Source organism: Solanum lycopersicum, chromosome 11, assembly GCF_036512215.1.
Source record: "Solanum lycopersicum chromosome 11, SLM_r2.1".
Classification (NCBI taxonomy): domain Eukaryota; kingdom Viridiplantae; phylum Streptophyta; class Magnoliopsida; order Solanales; family Solanaceae; genus Solanum; species Solanum lycopersicum.
In genome coordinates, this window is record NC_090810.1 from 2,164,344 (window position 1) to 2,184,569 (window position 20,226).

General features: G+C 33.2%; 3 protein-coding genes across 7 annotated transcripts; all 3 read left to right on the forward strand.

The window, feature by feature from the left end:
* Positions 1-392: 392 nt before the first annotated feature.
* Positions 393-5,151, forward strand: LOC101245903 (nifU-like protein 4, mitochondrial). The gene is made up of 3 exons (XM_004249929.5): positions 393-769; positions 1,428-1,589; positions 4,462-5,151. Exons 1-3 carry the CDS (start codon positions 556-558, stop codon positions 4,920-4,922), a joined length of 837 nt encoding a protein of 278 aa, XP_004249977.1. The 5' UTR covers positions 393-555; the 3' UTR covers positions 4,923-5,151.
* Positions 5,152-6,986: 1,835 nt separating this feature from the next.
* On the forward strand, positions 6,987-12,367 carry LOC101246199 (uncharacterized). The gene is made up of 14 exons (XM_019211148.3): positions 6,987-7,551; positions 8,625-8,736; positions 9,288-9,400; positions 9,489-9,611; positions 9,704-9,876; positions 10,003-10,078; positions 10,258-10,344; positions 10,528-10,608; positions 10,692-10,724; positions 11,141-11,194; positions 11,302-11,343; positions 11,652-11,730; positions 11,820-11,890; positions 11,981-12,367. The coding sequence occupies exons 1-14, from the start codon at positions 7,372-7,374 to the stop codon at positions 12,080-12,082; spliced, it is 1,326 nt and encodes a 441-aa protein (XP_019066693.1). The 5' UTR covers positions 6,987-7,371; the 3' UTR covers positions 12,083-12,367.
* Positions 12,368-13,533: 1,166 nt separating this feature from the next.
* LOC101246686 (uncharacterized) lies at positions 13,534-18,715 on the forward strand. Of its 5 annotated transcripts, none has more exons than XM_004250428.5 (14): positions 13,534-13,857; positions 15,237-15,348; positions 15,631-15,743; positions 15,822-15,944; positions 16,015-16,187; positions 16,356-16,431; positions 16,538-16,624; positions 16,950-17,030; positions 17,121-17,153; positions 17,499-17,552; positions 17,659-17,700; positions 17,882-17,960; positions 18,070-18,140; positions 18,360-18,715. In XM_004250428.5, the coding sequence occupies exons 1-14, from the start codon at positions 13,675-13,677 to the stop codon at positions 18,450-18,452; spliced, it is 1,320 nt and encodes a 439-aa protein (XP_004250476.1). In that variant the 5' UTR covers positions 13,534-13,674; the 3' UTR covers positions 18,453-18,715. The 5 variants fall into 5 exon arrangements, with proteins under 5 accessions (XP_004250476.1, XP_010312534.1, XP_025884080.1 ...); XM_010314232.4 differs by lacking the exon at positions 13,534-13,857 and adding an exon at positions 13,980-15,153; XM_026028295.2 differs by lacking the exon at positions 13,534-13,857 and adding an exon at positions 13,984-14,150.
* Positions 18,716-20,226: the final 1,511 nt, after the last annotated feature.

Here is a 20,226-nt window from a genome sequence, read left to right on the forward strand (position 1 = left end):
TATATATTTTTGACTTTTACCGTTACTCCTCTTTATAACTTTTTGATTATAAGCTATTACCATCACATATTGTTTCTATTTGTCATTGATACTTCACGTAAATACATAATAATGTTCTTCATTTTGATTATTGCTGACATTTTTATTTTTTAACTTTGAATGTATAGTCCTTCGGAATGGCTCGATTGATTTGAAAGATGATTATTCACACAAATAATTCAAAATCGATCTTTTTTAGTATCTTTTGAGTTGAGCCTGTCAAATCCCGAAAAATAAAGCATATAGCATACAAAATTATCATGTACAGTGCCGCGTAGACTAAATTATGTCTACTTTGTTTGCTATGTTTTTTTTCTTCTTTTTCACATATTGGTAACTTTAGGTACTATTTCGAACTTATCTTCATATTTGAAGGACCATATTTGTGATTTTCTCTTCCATCTGACGTTTCAGTCTGAAAATCCCTCAAAGGACAAAATACCGCCATGAAAATGTGTAATTGAAGCTCGAAGAATTCAGATTTTTTTGCAGAAGCTTGTACGAGAAACTGTGGTGATGAAGGGATTATTAGGGAGATTGATAACGCGAACGAATCTCCGGAGCTGTAGATTGTTAACAAAAACCCATGTAGAAAATGGTTCACTTTCCACATCTCGTCGATTCCTTTATGCTTTATCTTCCAATACGCCGTATGTGTTCTCTGATTTCACTTCGCTAAAGCCTTCAAAGTTTCCTTCTTCATGCCCGACATTATGGAGCCATTTTGGAGGTAAGTTTTTTTTTATATTCAGGTACTTCCTCTTTTTCAATTGATGTTGTATTTGATGTGGATTTTTACAACTGCACGCGAGTAGAATTGGTGTTTTCTGGATATTTTTGGGTTTATGGATTTTTATGGGAAATGGTTGAGGGTAAGGAAGGAGAGGAAAATGTAAAGTTGGACTCTTTCTGAATTTATAAATTTAAGATTTTTTTTCCAGACAATTCATGAGCTTGAACTTGAAGCATGGATGACACTAGTTTTGAATGATTGTTTGTTTTGAAGGTGTAGACTTTTTTCTCCTGCTAATGTATGTGGCCTTAGTAGTAGAGAAAGAAATAGCAGGGCTACATGAGAATTTTTCCATGAACATTGGGAATTGAGCATACGATAATAATGAATTTGAATTCTGTTGATAATTGGTGAGATATCATAGGAGCTGAACTTAATCAGCAAATAGAAATGAAAATGAAAATAGAAGCAACTAGAAGAACGATCACAAAAATTATGGTGTTTTTTTTCTTGCATAATTTTTCACCTTTACAAAAAGATTAAGACTTTATAGTTTACACAGTTGATCTACTAATTGCCTCATGTGATAAACAGGTGTGTTAACTAGTACATTTTGCGAATGTTTGTATCCTGATCATGTACTTTCTGTGAACAGGCCAGAAGAGGACCATGTTTATCCAAACTCAATCAACTCCGAATCCGTTATCCCTAATGTTCTATCCTGGGAAGCCAGTTGTGGAAACTGGGAGTGCAGACTTTCCAAATGCTCGTTCTGCCATGAATTCACCTCTGGCGAAGGCCCTCTTTGGAATAGATGGTATGTGTTCTCGAAACTTAGATGCTGAAGATTTAAGAGTCTTAGACGTTTAACATCTATGTTCATTTCATGGATTACTGATGTGTTGGGATGTGTTTATGATATTACTTCTCATTAGACTGGCACGGATTGTGTTTATAGCATTAACTCTCGTCAGACTTTCATGGAAGAGATGCGGAAGAAAAGACGCCTAATTTAGTGCAGTTACATTTTAACTCTTTAACATACTACCAAGCAGCATTAAGGCTATTAGAATAATTGTTGCTATTTTTATCATCTAGTTGACTGGCTGTGGATTCAACTTTAAATCAAGGCAGCAGCAAAACATAATATATTCTGTATGTGCAATAAAACTGTCTAGAAATAAATATAGGGACAATTGTATTGCCATAATAAGGAGCAATTTTGAGAACTAGCGCTTTTTCGAATGTGTCGCATTTTGTGCCTTATGTTATTAGAAGGCCCTTTTACTTCATATTTCACTGCCAACTTGCTTTTATGCAATCACCAATCGATGAGTAGTCTGCGGGGAAGTTGGCAACTCCAGTATGTATGCAAAAGTACTGCCAACTCCAGTACGTATGTAATTAAGTTTAAGGAGCTAACAAAACTCAAAAAAATAATTGGGCAATTTACAGGGGTGTAAGGGCCATCTAGCAGTGGAGGTTGTCTAAACAGTTAGCCTTCAAAGTATGTTGAGTTGAAATTCCATCCAAACATATGCAGTTCCTTTCATTGAAATTCCATCCAAACATATGCAGTTCCTTTCATTCCATAAATACCAAGATATAGTAGCTGGTATCATCCTCTAGATCTTTCTGATGGCTTTATCAACTCTGCAAGTCTCCAGCTTTCATAGGCATCTTTGATTGACTGAGGCTGCATCCAACTCAGTCCAAAAATGGAGAAGAAAAAGAAGTTCCAAAGTTATGCTGTAACTGGACAGTATATGAGTAGAAGTAGATGGTCAATGGGCTCCAGGTTCCTCTGCCATATGTAGCTTCTATTAGTCAACTGAGAGCTCCTTCTGCTAAGTTATCTTGGGTCAAACAGGCACCTTTGAAAGCTGTTCAGGTAAAGCAGATCACCTTAGTGGGAAGTCTAGTCCACCAAATAATTTTGCAAGGCCATTTTTCAAAATCTCATTTTGAGAGCATAGATGATTGTAGCTTTGTATATGCCTTCGCTAGAACTTCCTCATGAGATTCTGTCTGGCTGCGATTCTGTTATGTTGTGGCCCTCAAGCAAAGCTAATAAGTTCAAAAACTCTTCACACTCCCAGTCTTGTAGGTTCTTTCTGAAAGTAATTCTCCAGATATCCCCCTCTCTATTATCAGCAACAGTGGATTCAGGATTGCATGCAATTGAGGCAAGTGCTGGATATAAGTCTCTAAGTACCATGTCCCCAGCCATTTATCCTTCCAGAACTTCACATGTGAATATATGATTCATTTCCAACCTTGAAGGATACGTTTTGGAAGAACCCATCCCTGTACGAAGAGATGTTTTTCTAAAGACCAATGCCTGCACTGAGTTGATGTAATCCTCTTGGTGGCCCAATTGTTCTGGAAAGAGTATAACAAGAGTTTGTTAATCAAATAACATCAGAGGTCGATGAAGAGGAACAAAGTGGAGATTAATGGTGCACAAAACCAGTGAATAGTATGCAAGGATGTTCAATCATTATATGATTAAAGGTGTATTATGGGAGGAAAACAAAATTCTGCATAAACAAATAGTTGGAGAAGTTCAGTTAGGGGCACTTTTCCAAATTTATACAATAGGATGTAAACAGAGTTGCACTTTAGCAGATTGTTTTTCCGAGCGTGGACTTTTCAGAAGGATTTTTCAATTGTTGGAAGGATGTAATAGGGAATGCTGATATTGAGGACATGCAAGATTTTATATGTATTGGACTGAAAAGGAGATGGAATGAATTCTTGTTACAGGGTGCTGTTAAGAAATGATTGTATATAGTTCTATTTAAAAAAAGAAATGTTTGAAAATAGTTGTCTTGGGACGATATTTAGGAAAACAAAAGCTCTGCCCAAAAAGTAGAATGTTTTGGCTGGAGTGCAATCCATGCAAATGATGCAGTGTATGTGAAGTAACAGAGTTAACCAATCATATGTTCAGTACAGTTTGCTTGGCAGATGACTGAGATGGACCATGTTCCTAAACTTACATCCAATTCATCTGTGATGCCTGGAGATCTGAAACAGACATTTACCAATCCTCAAGGGCGGAAGGTGGAAAATAATTAGATTCTGTTGGGGTTGGCTATATGAGCTTTTTGATGTCCACTTTGCTGCATTCGGACATGTTTCGTTCCGATACTCAATAAATTGGAGTTCTCTAACACACTAATCTCTAGATAATGTAAAAGGACTTCTGTCAATGCCAGACTTAACTAGTTGGTATCACGATATAGATATTTGCTTCCGTTATATTATAATTTTTGCTAGTACTGTTATCATTCTATTTCTTTTTTTGTGTATGTGTTTTGCTAAAGCCACATGAATTTCACGTGATTTTAAGTTTAGATATCCCAAGACAATCCATCCATGTGTGGCATAGTCTGAAATCTGAATGAATAGAGAATTTTACGAGTTAAGTTTGACTTGTATGTAATGTAGGTAAGTTCATTAAGAAAAGCGGTAATTGAGAAAATATCACGTAACTGCTTAGATGCATAATTTTGATATAGTTGAATCATGAAATATACCAATTGATTTTGTAGAATTATGTAAAACATCTGGGAGGCCTAGAAGGAGATTGTGTCAAATAAATTAGACAGGGGAAGTATTATTGTTATTGTTGTTTGCTTTTTCATTTATGCGCCTAAGAGTTGAATCCTGTTTCCTTCTTGCAGGGATTACACGCGTATTTTTTGGATCAGATTTTATTACTGTAACAAAAAGTGAAGAAGCATCCTGGGATTTCCTCAAACCTGAAATATTTGCAGCAATTATGGATTTCTATTCCTCCGGGAACCCAGTATTCCTCGACTCCAGTACTGCAGCCTCCATGGATACAGCTATCCATGAGGATGATTCAGAAACAGTGGCAATGATCAAGGAACTTTTAGAGACTCGCATTCGTCCAGCTGTACAAGATGATGGTGGGGACATTGTATACCGAGGATTCGATCCAGATACAGGAGTAGTCAAATTGAAAATGCAAGGAGCATGTAGTGGTTGTCCTAGCTCATCGGTTACCCTTAAATCTGGTATCGAGAATATGCTCATGCATTATGTGCCCGAGGTTAAAAGTGTGGAACAGGAACTGGATGAAGACGAACAACCTGCATTAACCGGGGCAGCACACGAGTAGTATTACTGTTATAGTTTCCTTCAGTTGAGTTGATTTGCTGAGAGAGAGATCTCAATTAGGTGGAGACAGGACTTGTTCATGCTCCTCCATGGAAAGAGTGAGTAAAGTTGGATAGTAGTTTTGATGACATCCTAATAAATAGTTCGAATCAAGTAGTTTTTTCTTAAACAATGTGTATTTGTTTTGTGAAATTCATCAAGTATTAAATTTGAAATCCAGTTATAGACAATTAATGTTGTCATTCTAGAATTTAGAAGCTATAAACCCTTCGAGTGATCCAGTGGATTGAGATTGGAACTTTCATGTTGGAGGTCTCCAGTTCGAAACCTCTTGCTTTCGCTAGGGGTTTGCCTTCTGGGTGGAGTTTGTCGCACCCGACTTGTCTAGTGCTGGTTACCTCTTCTATGTAATTTGCGAGCTATTGCATAGGAACTGAGGTTTTTACCTTTTACGCACCCAAAAAAATCTAGTAGAAGCTATAAAGTTGAAATGAGCTTATGAAGAGACAATTAGTGTGAAAAAGGTCATTTGTAAAATTTGTTTTTCTAGTTTCATATTAAGTTATTTCTCTAATTTTCAAGCACCTTATTCTTAGGTAATATATTTTCCAAAACATTTTGTTTAACCAAATGTGAGAAATTGAAGGGGTGAGTGACTCAAGAATGAAACTAGTGAAGTGTTTGTTTTATGCACCAAATTTATTAATGATGAATTTTGTGATTTTATTCCCTTAAACAATATTTAAAATCATAAAAAAAAAAAAAGTTCAAATATGAGATAGACATAAAATAATTTAGTGATGAAGCTGATATTTAAGTAGTCACAATCTGAAATAGATGCATATTTAATTAGGGTTTCCATCTTTCTATTGATGATCAATTTGTCATCAAGAATATTAAATTAAAGAATATTTGCCAAACCTTCAACCAATTGGACTTATCTAACCATTAAATGTTGTGGGAAGGTAGTGGATATGTATGATATAAATATAAATAATATGATATTATTAAATTAGTTTCATATGATTTTTTTTTGATATTTTATAGTTTGATGACTTTATTTACAAATAGACTGTAAAATTCTAAGCTCAAAGGATACTTTCTGTTATTTTATTTGGTCCATGTCAATTTTGATTATTCTATTAAAAATCTTACTAATTAGGAATCTATTTTACTAATTATATTTTGAAATTTTAAATTATTTTACTCATATATTATTTATTAATTAGAGTAATATGAAAATTGATAGTGTAGTTTATTTTAATTTGTTATTGTAGAAAAGTAATTTTTTTTATTTTTAATATAAGAATCTAGTAAAATATAACTCATCCAATTAAAAAAAAAAAGCACATACAATAGAATTATGGCTCAATTATTTAAATTCACTTTTCAGACAATACTCCCAAAAAAAAAAGTTAGCATGAAAAAAGTTTATCATGCCATTTTTCTCTTTTCAAAAAGAGAAAAAGAAATATTTCTTCTTTTATGAATGAAAATTTAAACCATTTAATTTCCAATAAAAAGTAAAAAAAAAAAACAAATTCCACAACTTACTTGTGTTGTCTCTGTCATTCAGCGATACACGCATCTTTTTAATAATATTTATCTAGATTATAATTTTTTAAAAAATAATATAATTATCTACAGATAAGAAATTATTTTCTAAAATATTATTTTTCAAGAAAATCTTTTTCGTCGCATAATGCTATTCATTTATTCGTTTTTTATTATTTATTATTAAAAAATTCTGAATTAATATAATGATATTAGACAAATTAACATTAGCAATGGGGATCACCCATACTGACCAAATACTAACTAACTTTTTATAAAATAACTTTTTTTATATCATACTAAGCACATTTAAAATTTATTTAAAAAATACACACACATATTTAAAATTTCAAAAAAATAAAATAAAAAATTAAAAGTGATATACAAGAACAAGGCTAGTGCATGCCACAATCAATCAAACACACAGCAATCACTTTCCAACTTTTGTCATTTTCTTACATTTCATGATCCAATTCACTTTTTAGCACAATAATTTATTTAAAAAATAGCCACATTGGACACAAAACCTCAGTAGAACACACGATTCACTAGTGTCTACACGTGCAAACCACCCCCCTAACCCCCACCACCCACCCCCACCCTAGTTGGGGTAGGTGAGTTTTTATTTTTCAAGAAGTACTACTCTCAAAAGCACAATGTACAACTCTTTAAAGCAATAAAAACCAAATCTTGATGACTAGTGTGGATATGTCATGTTATATACATTAATAAAAATCAAATCTTTAGATACCCTTTGGTTTAAATCTATAAAAAAAGTCATAAAGTTGTTGTCTTTATATAACAGAAATTAGTTATTCCTAATTTTTTATTTTGATGTGTTGTTTCTTGAAGTGTTGAGATTGAGGGAGGAGGGAAAAAAAACAAGAAAAAGAGAGATGGGGTTTGAGGGTATGAAAAAGTTGAAGCCTTTATTGCATTTGTTGTTACCATTATGTGTTCATTGGATTGCTGAAGAGATGACTGTTTCTGTGCTTGTTGATGTTACTACTGGTGCTCTTTGTCCAGGCAAAACCACTTGTTCTGAAGCTATTTACATCAATGGTGTTCAACAAACAGTATGTAATCTTATTCTCTTTTACCTTATAGGGGTTGTTTTGTTTGGTGAGATAAAAGGATAATAATCTCGATATAATTTTATTTCATGTTTTGTTTGAGTTATTAGTTAATTTTGAGATTATTATATTTCATTTGTACTGATATGATGGGATTACTGTTCCATATAGAAGGCTGGATAAAATAATTTCATGAATATCCTTGCTTATCACATCCCGCATACCAAGTCACCCTTTACTGTCTGCATATTCTTTTCTTTGAGGAATCTTGATATTGTTGAGCTTAAGATGGTCACACACACAAAAAAGGAATATTTCCACGTGTTTGAACCATGAAAAAGAATCAATCCCATGAGGCGCGTGTTGAGACATAATATAATCCAGTAATTAAGGTGTTCTCTCCATAAACTTTTAGACAATTCGGTCACAGAATTTAATATGGTAGCAGAACAGGTCCTGGTTGAAATCTCATCTCCACAAGAAAAAAAAAGGAAGAAAATTTATGTGTTTGCCCATGAAATAGAATCAGACCATGAGGTGCGTGTTGTGACATACTCATATAATTGAAGTATTTAAGGTGTATTCTCCTTTAAAAACTGAAGCTTTTAGATGTGATGGTCACCTAATTTAATTGTTTCGTTTTGTTTGAGTGCTTATTGATTCCGTTATTTGGATTTGGAAGTAGGACAGTGATTGAACATTTGGAAAAAAAAGGAAATCTTGCACCTGGACTGAGTAAGGAGCTTGTTATGTAAAAGAAAGGCACTTGTTTCCTTAGTGGACTTTTTGTTGAAGTAGATACTAACATTAGTTGTATGAAATTATAATTTATCTTGTCGGGATGGTGGTAATGATTTTGTTCAGCATTGAACTATTCAGTTACATCTTCTTTTTTTGTCAGTGTTTAAGTAGAAGAACATTATTGTGATTCTTGATTAGTGTTTACATAGATTTTCCCATGATGCCTTTAGCTTTGTGTAACCAGCAGTGTGCAAAATTCTTTTACAGAAAGTGCAGCACCCATCCTATGGCTTTTTTGCTGTTCTATAACATTAATGAATGTTTTCTACACGCAGGTCGTTGGAATATTCAAGATGATAGTCCTTCCTATCCTAGGTCAGCTTGCAGATGAGTATGGGCGTAAACCGCTTCTTATTCTCACTGTATCTACAACAATTATTCCTTTCGGTACGTAATGCTAGAATCATCAGTAAACATGTTGGTAATTTCTATATCTTCTGAAGTGTGCTTCCCACTTGATAGTGTGACATGGACTTTTTCTGTATTCTCTTTTTTCTAATTGTTTCTCGACGGGATTGAGTGGAGTGGAAATTTGACCAAAGGAAAATATGTTTCTAAATTACAGAGATAATTTCTAATGTACTTAAACTAAAAGAGAACTGAACTTGATCATCAGGGCCAACTAGTCAACTATCCCATGTTCTATAATTTACTAATCTTTTCCTGATTTAGGCGATTATGCTTACTGGGGAACGTCTGACATTAGCATTTTGACTTAACTTTAAAGTGCATTTATATCACTGTTTGTTCAGCTGACGGTCTTTCGGAAACAGCCTCTCTACCTTCTCAACGGTAGGGGTAAGGTCTACTTATGCTCTACCCTCCCCAGACTCCACTTGTGGGATTACACTGGGTTTGTTGTTGTTGTTCTATGTATAACTAGTTGGTTGTCATGCTTATTAATGCTCATTCTTGCTGTCTCTCTTTTCACCTTCCAGGTTTACTCACCATCAATAAGTCAAGGGAAATGGTCTATGCTTATTATGTCTTGCGGACGATTTCCTATATCATAAGTCAAGGGAGCATTTTCTGTATCTCTGTTGCTTATGCGGTAGGACTTCCATTTTGTAATTTGCTGACAACATTAAGCCTGCGTTATTTATCAAGAATCTAACTGCGGATTTTCTTTTGGTTTTCAGGCAGATGTAGTTGACGTGAGTAGTAGAGCTGCAGTTTTTAGTTGGATTACTGGCCTTTTTTCTGCATCCCATGTTCTCGGGAATGTCCTCGCACGTTTTCTTCCCGTGGGCTACATTTTCCAGGCATGTTGGTGTTATAGCTAGACCAATTTTGTGAACCATGTTTCTATTATTCTTGCTTAGCGCGTCCATCCTAATGAACTTTCCTCCTTCAGGTTTCAATAGGTCTCTTGATCTTTGTTCCTGTTTATATGACACTGTTTCTAGAAGAGACTGTATCACCAAAAACAGAGGTGACCCGAAGTTCGACACTAAAGAGCAATACACTTAAGATTGTCCAGGAACGATATAACTCAATGAGATATGCTGCAAATCTGGTCACTAGCAGGTAATTTTGCACGTGTCATTCATTACATTTCAGATTCTACTAGCACATGTTGATTTGGAGCACATAAAGATAGATTCTGAATAACTTGCGTGTATTTTCTAAACGACATTTTATTGTTCTCCGCAGCCCAACACTGAAGTGCATTTCTCTTGTATCATTCTTCTACGAGTTGGGAATGTCCGGCATCAGCGGTGTTTTGCTGGTATGCCACCTGCTCCTTTGAATCAAACAACGTTTCTCCCATATTTGTTCCGTCCTTCAGAATCACCAAAATATTAGTACAATGATGAGTTCTTGTTACCTTTTCAAGGGATTACAGTGTGAATTCCGACTTTGTCTACATTGATTGGAGACTTATATTTGTTATTCTTAATTATGCAGTACTATTTGAAATCGGCTTTTGGCTTCAACAAAAATCAGTTCTCAGAAATTTTGATGATGGTGGGAGTAGGTTCCATAGTCTCACAGGTATACAGAATTTTGAACCTCGAGTTTGTTGGACAGCTATATTGAAGCCATTCTGGCTATATATCTTTAATAGACTATTTCATATCTGCACGTGAGTGCGTGTTCTGGGTGCGTTCTGGGGTGACGGTACATATATAAATATAGTAGTGTAATTTCTATTTTGTTTTACTTACATTTTTCCAGATTGTGGTGCTTCCTCTTATCAATCCTCTTTTTGGGGAGAAAGTGATACTTTGTCTGGCCTTGCTTTCATCAATAGCCTATGTAAGTTCCCTTGATTAATTTTGTAACGGAGCAGACGTTTATTTTGAAGGAAAATTAACCTCATACCGCACTTCGTTTTGCAGGCAATGCTCTATGGATTAGCATGGGCACCTTGGGTACGTTACTAATTACTTAAAACAGAATTCCGACTCTTAAAAATGAGAGAATGATGATAATGAATGCTTAATTGTTCCGTGAGGGTCATATCTATGCATATCCTCTTCTTTTTAGTAGCGTTTTACAACATAAGCAAATTGCTTTTGATAAGAGAAGAAGAAAATAACACGAAAGGATATGAATGAAAGTCGCATTTCAAATGCACTAATAGACCAAACTCTTTCGTGTGGGTAACTAATTGCATATAACAACAACTGTTTTAACATTTTACTTCTGCTCTAAAAGAATACGTGTCAGTTCATACTCATTTCCAACTCCTTCCCTTTCCTCAAAATTTTAGCTGCTTCGATAACCCTTTCTCGTCTTGTTGATACCGAGCATCAAGTATCATTTTTGACTGTCTTTGTTAATACAGGTGCCATATTTAAGTGCTTCTTTTGGGGTCATCTACATCCTCGTTAAACCTTCTGTGAGTAATTTCTCCGAACTTCATTCATGATTTCATATTACGTTGAAGAGCTTAATACTTGCGGATTTTCTTCTTGATAATCCCGTATCCTTTTACTTTCTCAACAGACTTATGCTGTAATATCTAAAGCAGCACTTTCAGCAGATCAGGTTAGTGAAATCATGCGATTTTAGTCTTTTAGCATAGTATTCTTCATGCATCTCTGCTAATACACGTCGAAGTCCTGGAAAATAAAAGGTAATAAAATGACCTGCCTCAGCTTTGACACGGCAAGAAGATGTTAATTTAGGAAACTCCGCGTGGATTAACTCAAATCAGTGTTTTTTGTCCGAGATCTACCTTACTTGTAGTTGTAGCTAGCTAGCAAGCTTAAGATGATATGTTACGAGAGTCCCATTTTCGCCTACTTTACTTTATAATTACGTGCTGACGTGCTGTCCTCTCATTCCTATTACAGGGCAAAGCACAGGGCTTTGTTGCTGGTATTCAATCAGTCGCGAGTTTGTTATCTCCAATTGTAATGAGTCCATTGACCTGTAAGTCATCTTCTATTCACTTAAACACGAATAACTCTAGATGCATCTAAATCAAACCGCGTTTAATCACTGACACAACGTTCATCCAGCATGGTTTTTATCCCGCGATGCACCTTTCAACTGCAAAGGATTCAGTATACTCTGTGCTTCTTTATGCATGGTAAGCTGTTTTTTCCCTTCTTTTCCGCGATTTCTTCATCTGTCATATACTTGTTGATGTTAAATCCTTAACTTGAACAAACTCTATCAGGTCGTTTCACTGTGTTATGCTAGCACGCTAAAAGTTGAGGCACCACGAGAGAGAACCTTCGATGAAATTGCAGAGAACATAGAAGCACCACTTTTGACATGATACTTTTGAGACGTTGGTGACCATTTTACCAAAATTCTCTATGCTATAGGCACCCGAGGATGTCCCTTTATACAGCGATAATAAGTCCGGTCTACGATCTACGTACGATAGAGTTGTAAATCTTATGAAGCTAAGTCTGATCTTAGATTAGAAAGAAGTGTATTATTCATCTTGTATTAAAATTTGTAGCTCTTCAATGTATCACTTCATTTTTTTAGTCTAAATGATAAATGTTGGTTTGTACTTTGTATTTTTGTATATATGATATTGGGGTTATGCACATTATATTAGTGAATTCAACAACTTGCTTTTTACCATTCTAAGAATGAGCTCGATGCGTGAGTTAAGCGTACGTCACGATTATATATTACGTCAGATCATCTGATTTTATTTTTTTAATTTGTGTAAATACGTGTTATCAACTCCATGCAAATAACAAGTATGATTTCACGTAGAAGTCTATGATATTTACGCTTAATTAATATATAAATGTTGTTTGTTTGAATAGTGTTTTTTATTTTATTTAATTGTAATTAATAAAAATAATATATTTTACTTTATTAAATCTAAATGACTTAATAACCAAGAACACACAAAAGTCCAAACTCCACGTAACTTTCAAAAGTAGTTTTCTTTATTAAAAAGTATCAATTTCATGCAATTAAATATTCAAGATATAGAAAGTTTTTTCCTTTGCCATTTAGTAATGATAATAATGAAAAATTAGAAGCAAAGAGTTATAAATAAATGAAAAAGATATATATTTTTAAATATAATTTAAGAGAAAAGTAAGACAAATAAAATAAAATATATAAGATATTGTTTTAATCTATTGATACCAAAAACATTACAACTTATAATACTTTTTATATCATTTTTTAGTTGTTTAAATTATTTTTCAAAATATTAGTTCAATTTAGCTTCAAATTAATTAAATTGAATTTTAAAAGTAAACTATAAAAAATAATAAAATACCACCTACTTTAGGGCAAATTAAAGACCACTCCAAAAACAAGAGAAATAATTTATTTATTTTTACAAAAATGGTAAGTGAGAAAAAGAAATATTATTTTCTCCCAAAAATAGGATTATTACCTTTTAATCAACTCATTATTAATTAAAAAAAAAAAAACTGGTCTAAAAAGTCATTACCATTGAGCCAATATAGCGGAGTATTATTTTATTGGTTGAATAAAAAATGGTTCCACTGTATGAATTTATGTCACATTTTTCGTTTTTTAAGGATCAAATCATTTAAGTTTGACAAAAAATTTCACTCGTGAAATCTTCAATTTTTTTCTTTTGAAATGATTGACAATTCGAAAAATAAATTTATTTAAATTTCAAAGTTCAAAAAAATATCACGTAAATTAAAACGGACACAATATTATTTTATTCAACCGCATGTAATATACAACTTGCCATACCAAAAGTCAAGCTTCATGCCTTTTAACTAATTTGTCATTATCTCATCTTTCCATTTTTCTAACTTCATATATTGTTCTAATTTCTATATACTTTTTTTTTGTTAAGAATTTTTTTTTTAATTTTTTTGAGCAATTGAGATTTGTGGAGAAAAAAAATCAAAAAAAATGGAGGGTAATATAAGTAGAGAACAATTGAAAATAATTATGCATTTACTGTTACCATTATGTATTTATTGGACTGCTGAAGAGATGTCTGTGTCTATTATTGCTGATATTACTACTAATGCTCTTTGCCCTTCAAAATCCACTTGCTCTCAAGCTATTTACATCAATGGTCTTCAACAAATGGTACTTTTTTTTTTATCTCTTGTCCTCTATATTAATTTGATTGTTGACGGTGTTTGAGTCAGTTTGTGTACATCTCGACTAATATATATATATATATATACCTGTCGCGTCCCACTGACAACAGTTAACTTTATTCATCAAGGCTAGGATAAGTATACCTGGTGTTTTTTTGTCTTTTGCTAAATTTTGAAATTGGGACCTCGTGGTTCCCAATCACTTCATTGACCATTAGGCGATATTATGATATTATGTTAATTGTTCGTATTTCATTCATTTCATCGGTGTGCTCCTAGGTACCTGTAATTGTGATCTGTTTGCTAGTATCAAGGGGTCTTTATGTAGAAACCTCCATGAACTATAATTGTTTTTTTTAATGGTTTTTCCGCTTCTCATAGCTGCTCTTTTCGTACCTTACGTATATCTGGTGCCAAATTATTGCCCCTTTTCTTTGATATTAGTGTTGGCTATCTTTGTGGTATCGATTGTACTAGTTCGTCAAGAGGGATGGACAAGTGAAATGAGGGAAAACGATTCGATTGACAAAAAAGAAGAGTAGCCTCCTTAGAACCTGACAAAGTCATTATCAATGAATTTTTCGAGCAATTCTCAACCAACATATGTTATTCATTCCTGTAAAGATTATAACACATAAGAAGACCCTTTATCGCTCGGTGGGGAGCGGGATGAGTGATACATCTGGCGAACGCTGGTGAAGAACGCAAGCAAACATCCTTGGGTGCTTTTGTTTAATTCATTATATGTCAATATGCCCTGCAAATTCATCTTGATAGGGGGTGTGACTAAGAATTAAACATATGTGCCTCTTCTTATGCTTTACACAATTTGTTGGATGTTGCATTTGTAGAATAATTAGTTACGGGAGGAGTTTTGATTGTGTGACCATTTCGTTTAAAAGCTTAAATTGTTACAGAGAACACATTTTTAGTTACATTGTATTGTATCGTCAGCGCTCTCATTCATCTATTTGGTTAAGTCATGAGTAGGTTATATATTTTGAGTAATTCCTCCATTGCATTTTTTAGTGGATTGTACACTATGGCTTGTAAAGGTTCTCTGATTTGCTATACACAATTTTACTTCAATATTTTGATGAGTTTTGTCTGGCATAGTAGCTCGACTCCGTTTCTTATAGGACCATTCCTTGACTAAGAGTTATACGTGAATGGCGAAAAGATTAATAAAGAAATGACGATTTTCAAAGAACGTGATCAAGTTATATAGGTTCAGGCCTTTGAAATGCACAGACACTGTTACTTGTTAAGATCAGCATGATTAGTATGTAGCTTACTTTATCCGTCCTCTTTATTCGTTCCGATGGACTGTTTCATCAAGTTTTATGCATATCTCTGCAACTGTAGGTGGTTGGAATTTGCAAAATGGTTGTCATTCCAGTCCTTGGTCAACTAGCTGATGAGTACGGGCGTAAACCTCTACTTCTTTTAATCGTATCTACTGCTATTTTTCCCAGTGGTATGCTTTTTCTTCTTAACTTTTACTTTGATAAGCTTCTAATTGAAAGGTAGAAACAATTACAACTCGCTGTCATATAACCTTTTGCATTAGCTTGCATGACCATTGCCCGAGCTATTGTGTAGCATTAGTTGTTGAATCGAAGCATCGAAGAAATTCACAGATATACTCTTTCGTATCTCTTTGATGTATCGTAGCCACCAAATTTGTATAACTTCATGCTTCTGTGATTCTTTAAAATGTTTCCGTAGTGCTATTAATGATCTCTTTTCTTTGTTTCAGCTATATTGGCTATAGACGAGTCGAAAGGATTTGTCTATGCTTATTATGTGCTGCGGATGATTTCTCATATCATGAGTCAAGGAAGTATTTTCTGCATTTCTGCAGCTTATGCAGTAAGATATCTATCCTAGATCCTGTCTCGAATGCGGTCTGAAGTCTATATATAAACAACAGAATTTTTTCGTATGCAGGCAGATATTCTTGATGGTAGAAGCAGGGCTGCAGCTTTCGGTTGGATGCATGGAATTTTATCTTTATCGCATGTTTTGGGAAACTTTCTTGCTCGTTTACTTCCTGGAACCTACATATTCGAGGCATGTGTGTTTGATTTCACTTTTTTCTGCAGTTGCTTTAATTTCTCCATATTGAAGTGTCATATTTCAGGTTTCGGTGGCACTTTTGATCATTGCTCCAATGTACATGCTAATCTTTCTTACCGAGACAGTTAAGTTAACTCCAGACGTTAACCAACATTTACGTTGGTCAAGCAAGGCATACCAACTTGTTCAGGATCGGTATAGCTCAATGAGATACGCATTACATGTGGTAACAAGCAGGTCTTACAGTTGTTTTATTTGAGTTTCTTCCATATCGTACTTTCGTCTTTTCTCTGGGATAGGAGCATGATTCAAAATTTCTTTTTCTTTTTTCATATGGAGACCTTGGTTTCGGAAAATAAGTCCTCGTTCATATTCCTAAATGATTCGTTTGTTTTTCCTCCACAGTTCAACTCTCAAGTGCATTTGTCTTGTTTCGTTCTTCTATGACATGGGAATGTCTGGTATCAGCAGTGTATTAATGGTAAAATTGTGTTTTCATCTAAAATTGCAATTACTTAAGTCTGAATATTCGAATGTTTTTGTAAGCGAAACTAAGAACTCATCGGAATATCTTCCTGATTTTACAGTACTATCTGAAGTCAGCATTTGATTTCAACAAAAACCAATTCTCGGAAATTCTGATGATGGTGGGAGTAGGTTCAATTATCACTCAGGTATTCTTCACAGAGATTCTAGACCTGTTTTCTGTTTTACGAATACTAGTCTTTGCAGCTGTTATATCTGGAACCTGCATAAAGGTTCGTTTGGTAGAATGTGTTAGAGAATCTAATATACACTCTATTCATCGTTATTACTGATACATTACATTCAGTACTGTTCTTATACACTCTACCAAACAACCCTTAAGATTCTCCGTCTCTTTATGTGAGTGACAGAAGTCCATTTCCTCGTTTTAGTATGAAACCTTCTTATTTGATTTAACTGACTATTTAGTAATTTGATTATTTTGTTGCCTGTGAATCGTGAACTTCTTTCAAGATGCTGGTTTTTCCTCTAGTCAACCCATTAGTTGGAGAAAGAGTGGTACTCAGAATCGCCTTGCTTGCATCAATCACATACGTAAGTTGAGTTAACTAACTCATTTTATGACTTATTTACACTTAAACTGCTTGCTAAAAGCGTCTATCCTTACGTTATATATATGAACAGGCATTGCTTTACGGCTTAGCATGGGCATCGTGGGTATGTAATCTCGAATCTACCACCTGCTTTTATGTAAATTGCTGTCCTTAAAGTTTCTTTATCCCTGGCAAAGTATCCACACAGTGTGTATCGGAAAATCAAAGGAAGCATTAATTTGATGATTTTATTTAACTTAAGAGCAGCTGAATTCAGTACTCTTTACTATTGCATAAGAATACGAGATAGAAGAACGTTGATGAATTCTTACATTGTTAGGTGAAGTAGACATTTATCTCCTTCCAGTACTCCAATGGGGTTACGTATTGCCTCCTCTAATAGCTTTTTCGGCTAAAAGATTGTCAGATGACATGATTTTGACTTTGAAGCTCGTTCATTCTGTTACAGGTGCCTTACTTTGGTGCTTTATTTCGGATGGTTTATATACTAGAGCGCCCTTCTGTAAGTAGTACATCAAAAAATGTGTTGTTTACGACATTTTAAAACATCGTGCAATGATGTTTTATTGATAATCTCGCCTTTTTCTGGTTATTTTTGTTCATCACAGACTAATGCTCTTGTATCTAAAGCATCAAGCTCATCTGATCAGGTTAGTAAACTGCAACTATCGGTCTAACATCTCTGATACACGCTGCTTAAACAAAATGTCTGTCCCGTTGAGTATGAACTAACAAAAGTCTATTGAAGATACATTTCTTAGTCACCACGAAACATACTTGAAGATACGTTTATTAGAAAAGTTCAGTCGATTGCTGTTCTTTACGTGACAGGGCAAAACTCAAGGAGTAGTTGCTGGTGCAGAAGCAATTGGAAGTTTTCTAGCCCCTCTTGTAATGAGTCCATTGACCTGTAAGTAAAAAAACGTGTCTTTCTTTCTTTCTTTCTTTCTTATCGAAGATCTTGTCTTGACTCGATTTCATTCTTCAATCGAATCTTGTTTGGGTTGATATTGTTGCAGCTTGGTTCTTGTCTAGCAATGCACCTTTCAACTGCAAAGGTTTCAGCTTGATCTGTGCAGCTTTTGCTTTGGTAAACTTTCTCACACATTTTAATCATGTTAGATATCGAGATCGCGTGTTATAGTTAACGAGTGTTCAACTGAACCCATTGCTTTTGGGATTATGCAAAGTAGTAAATGTACATAAGATTTGACACTATTCTTGGATTCGCCAATGGTTAGACATGCATTATATCGCCTTGCTATGAAACATTTTTGAGATTTTTAACTCTAGAGACGCGATGTGTTAGGCGATGGCATTTTATTTTGCTTGGATACTACCAGAAGCACCATCAACACATGAAGAAAACGGAGAAAGCATGGAAACGCCGCTTCTAGCATAAATATAAGACAATTTTTTCGGTGATGAATTCTGTTGATATAAGAGAAGATTGTATAGTTGAGTGACAAAATGAGAAACTCGCAAAGGTCACATGCTAGGATTTGAGATATGACATTTTAACTAGTGTTTTTTATTTTTTGAATCTGTTTTGTAAATTTCTGGCTCGTCCATAAAAATAATATTTATAAAATGAATATTGTAAATGTTCTATACCTTGTGTAATTGTAACTATTTGGATTGAAATGAAAGGGAAGATTTTTTTAATTTTTTTTTTTGGGTTTAAAATGGAAGAGAAATAGAGAAAATAGCAAATATTAAGAGAATTAACATTATTATTTTTATTAAGAGAATTAATATATTCCTTCTTTTGTATCATTATTATGAGAGAGAGTCCTTTGAGTTTGATTAAAGATAAAGTATGAATAATATTAACACCAACTATTTTTTTTTTTTCGAGATTCAAAGAATCATATATATTTATGCAATAAAGCCTTTTAATTTAAGAATATAAAAAATTGAATAAAATTCTTTTAATCATAAATTATAGAGTTATTTTCTTGAAATTAAGTTTGGAATCTTCTTCTTCTTTTTTTTTTCCTTGAAAATAAAATTACTATTCCCTGTCTCAATCAGCATATACTGTTCAAATTTCGAGAGTCAAATAATCTTTTATATCATATAATTTTTTTAAAGATTTTAAACTTTTACTATTATAATTTATAGTACCTTTTTTGTAGTTTCTAAATATGTAAAATATTTGTAAAAAACTTTAGAGATTGTATTTTCGAATGCACATCAAAATAAAGAAGATCGATTCTTTAATCCGATCAATGTCATATAAATTGAGACGAAAAAAATAATTCTTTTTTTTTCAATTAACTAAATACGCAATTTTTCAACTCCCAAACTTTAATAGAAAAAAAAACAATTAAATAACCAATAAAAGTCTTAATCAACACAATAAAAGACCTCTATTTTAAATTCAAATGGAGAATATTTTATAATTTTTTTAGCAGCCATTTTAGAACATATAATTAGGCAATTAAAGAATATTAGTAAAACACAAAACGTAAACCCAAAGCAAAAAAACAAAAGAAATGGTCTCCTTAACGTAGCATCAACGACTTCGAATGATTCTTATAAAAAAAAATTATTTGTCATAAATCTAATCATTCGAATAATTATTAAAATTTATCTATATCGATATTTACACTGAATCATATGATATAAAATGTACACACAATTATTACTTATCGATTCAAATTTAAGTTACGTGATACATAACAAATTATTTGTCAAATACAATTTGTTACTCTAACGCAGTTAAAAGTGCTTTTAAAATTAATTAGTCATATAATATAAAATGTACACACAATTATTACTTATAGATTCAAATTTAAGTTATGTGATACATAACAAATTATTTGTCAAATACAAATTGTTACTCTAACGCAGTTAAAAGTGCTTTTAAAATTAATTAGTCATATATACAGTTGTTACATTTTGTTCTAAACGATTTACAAAAATTTAACTAAACAAACTATCAAATATTTCAATTAAAATGATATAATTATTCTTAATTTTATTTATTAATTTAAAATTAAGTTATTTGATTTGATTTGACGTAAACATTCGAAATAAACGATAAAATATATATTTATGAAATGACCCTTTCTCTAAACTTTTATCATTTCCAAGAATCTTTCTAAAACGGCAATACCAAGTAACACCAAAGTTTCCTTTATATAATTTATTTTTATTATTTATATTCACTT

Bases quoted from the DNA above. Each gene is read 5' to 3' on its own strand.
- LOC101245903 (XM_004249929.5), top strand. From the start codon at position 556: ATGAAGGGATTATTAGGGAGATTGATAACGCGAACGAATCTCCGGAGC. The intron at 770-1,427 runs GTAAGTTTTTTT...TTCTGTGAACAG, and splicing joins ATTATGGAGCCATTTTGGAG to GCCAGAAGAGGACCATGTTT. The intron at 1,590-4,461 runs GTATGTGTTCTC...TCCTTCTTGCAG, and splicing joins GGCCCTCTTTGGAATAGATG to GGATTACACGCGTATTTTTT.
- LOC101246199 (XM_019211148.3), top strand. From the start codon at position 7,372: ATGGGGTTTGAGGGTATGAAAAAGTTGAAGCCTTTATTGCATTTGTTG. The intron at 7,552-8,624 runs GTATGTAATCTT...TTCTACACGCAG, and splicing joins TCAATGGTGTTCAACAAACA to GTCGTTGGAATATTCAAGAT. The intron at 11,731-11,819 runs GTAAGTCATCTT...ACGTTCATCCAG, and splicing joins TGTAATGAGTCCATTGACCT to CATGGTTTTTATCCCGCGAT.
- LOC101246686 (XM_004250428.5), top strand. From the start codon at position 13,675: ATGGAGGGTAATATAAGTAGAGAACAATTGAAAATAATTATGCATTTA. The intron at 15,349-15,630 runs GTATGCTTTTTC...TCTTTGTTTCAG, and splicing joins TACTGCTATTTTTCCCAGTG to CTATATTGGCTATAGACGAG. The intron at 17,031-17,120 runs GTAAGTTGAGTT...ATATATGAACAG, and splicing joins TGCTTGCATCAATCACATAC to GCATTGCTTTACGGCTTAGC.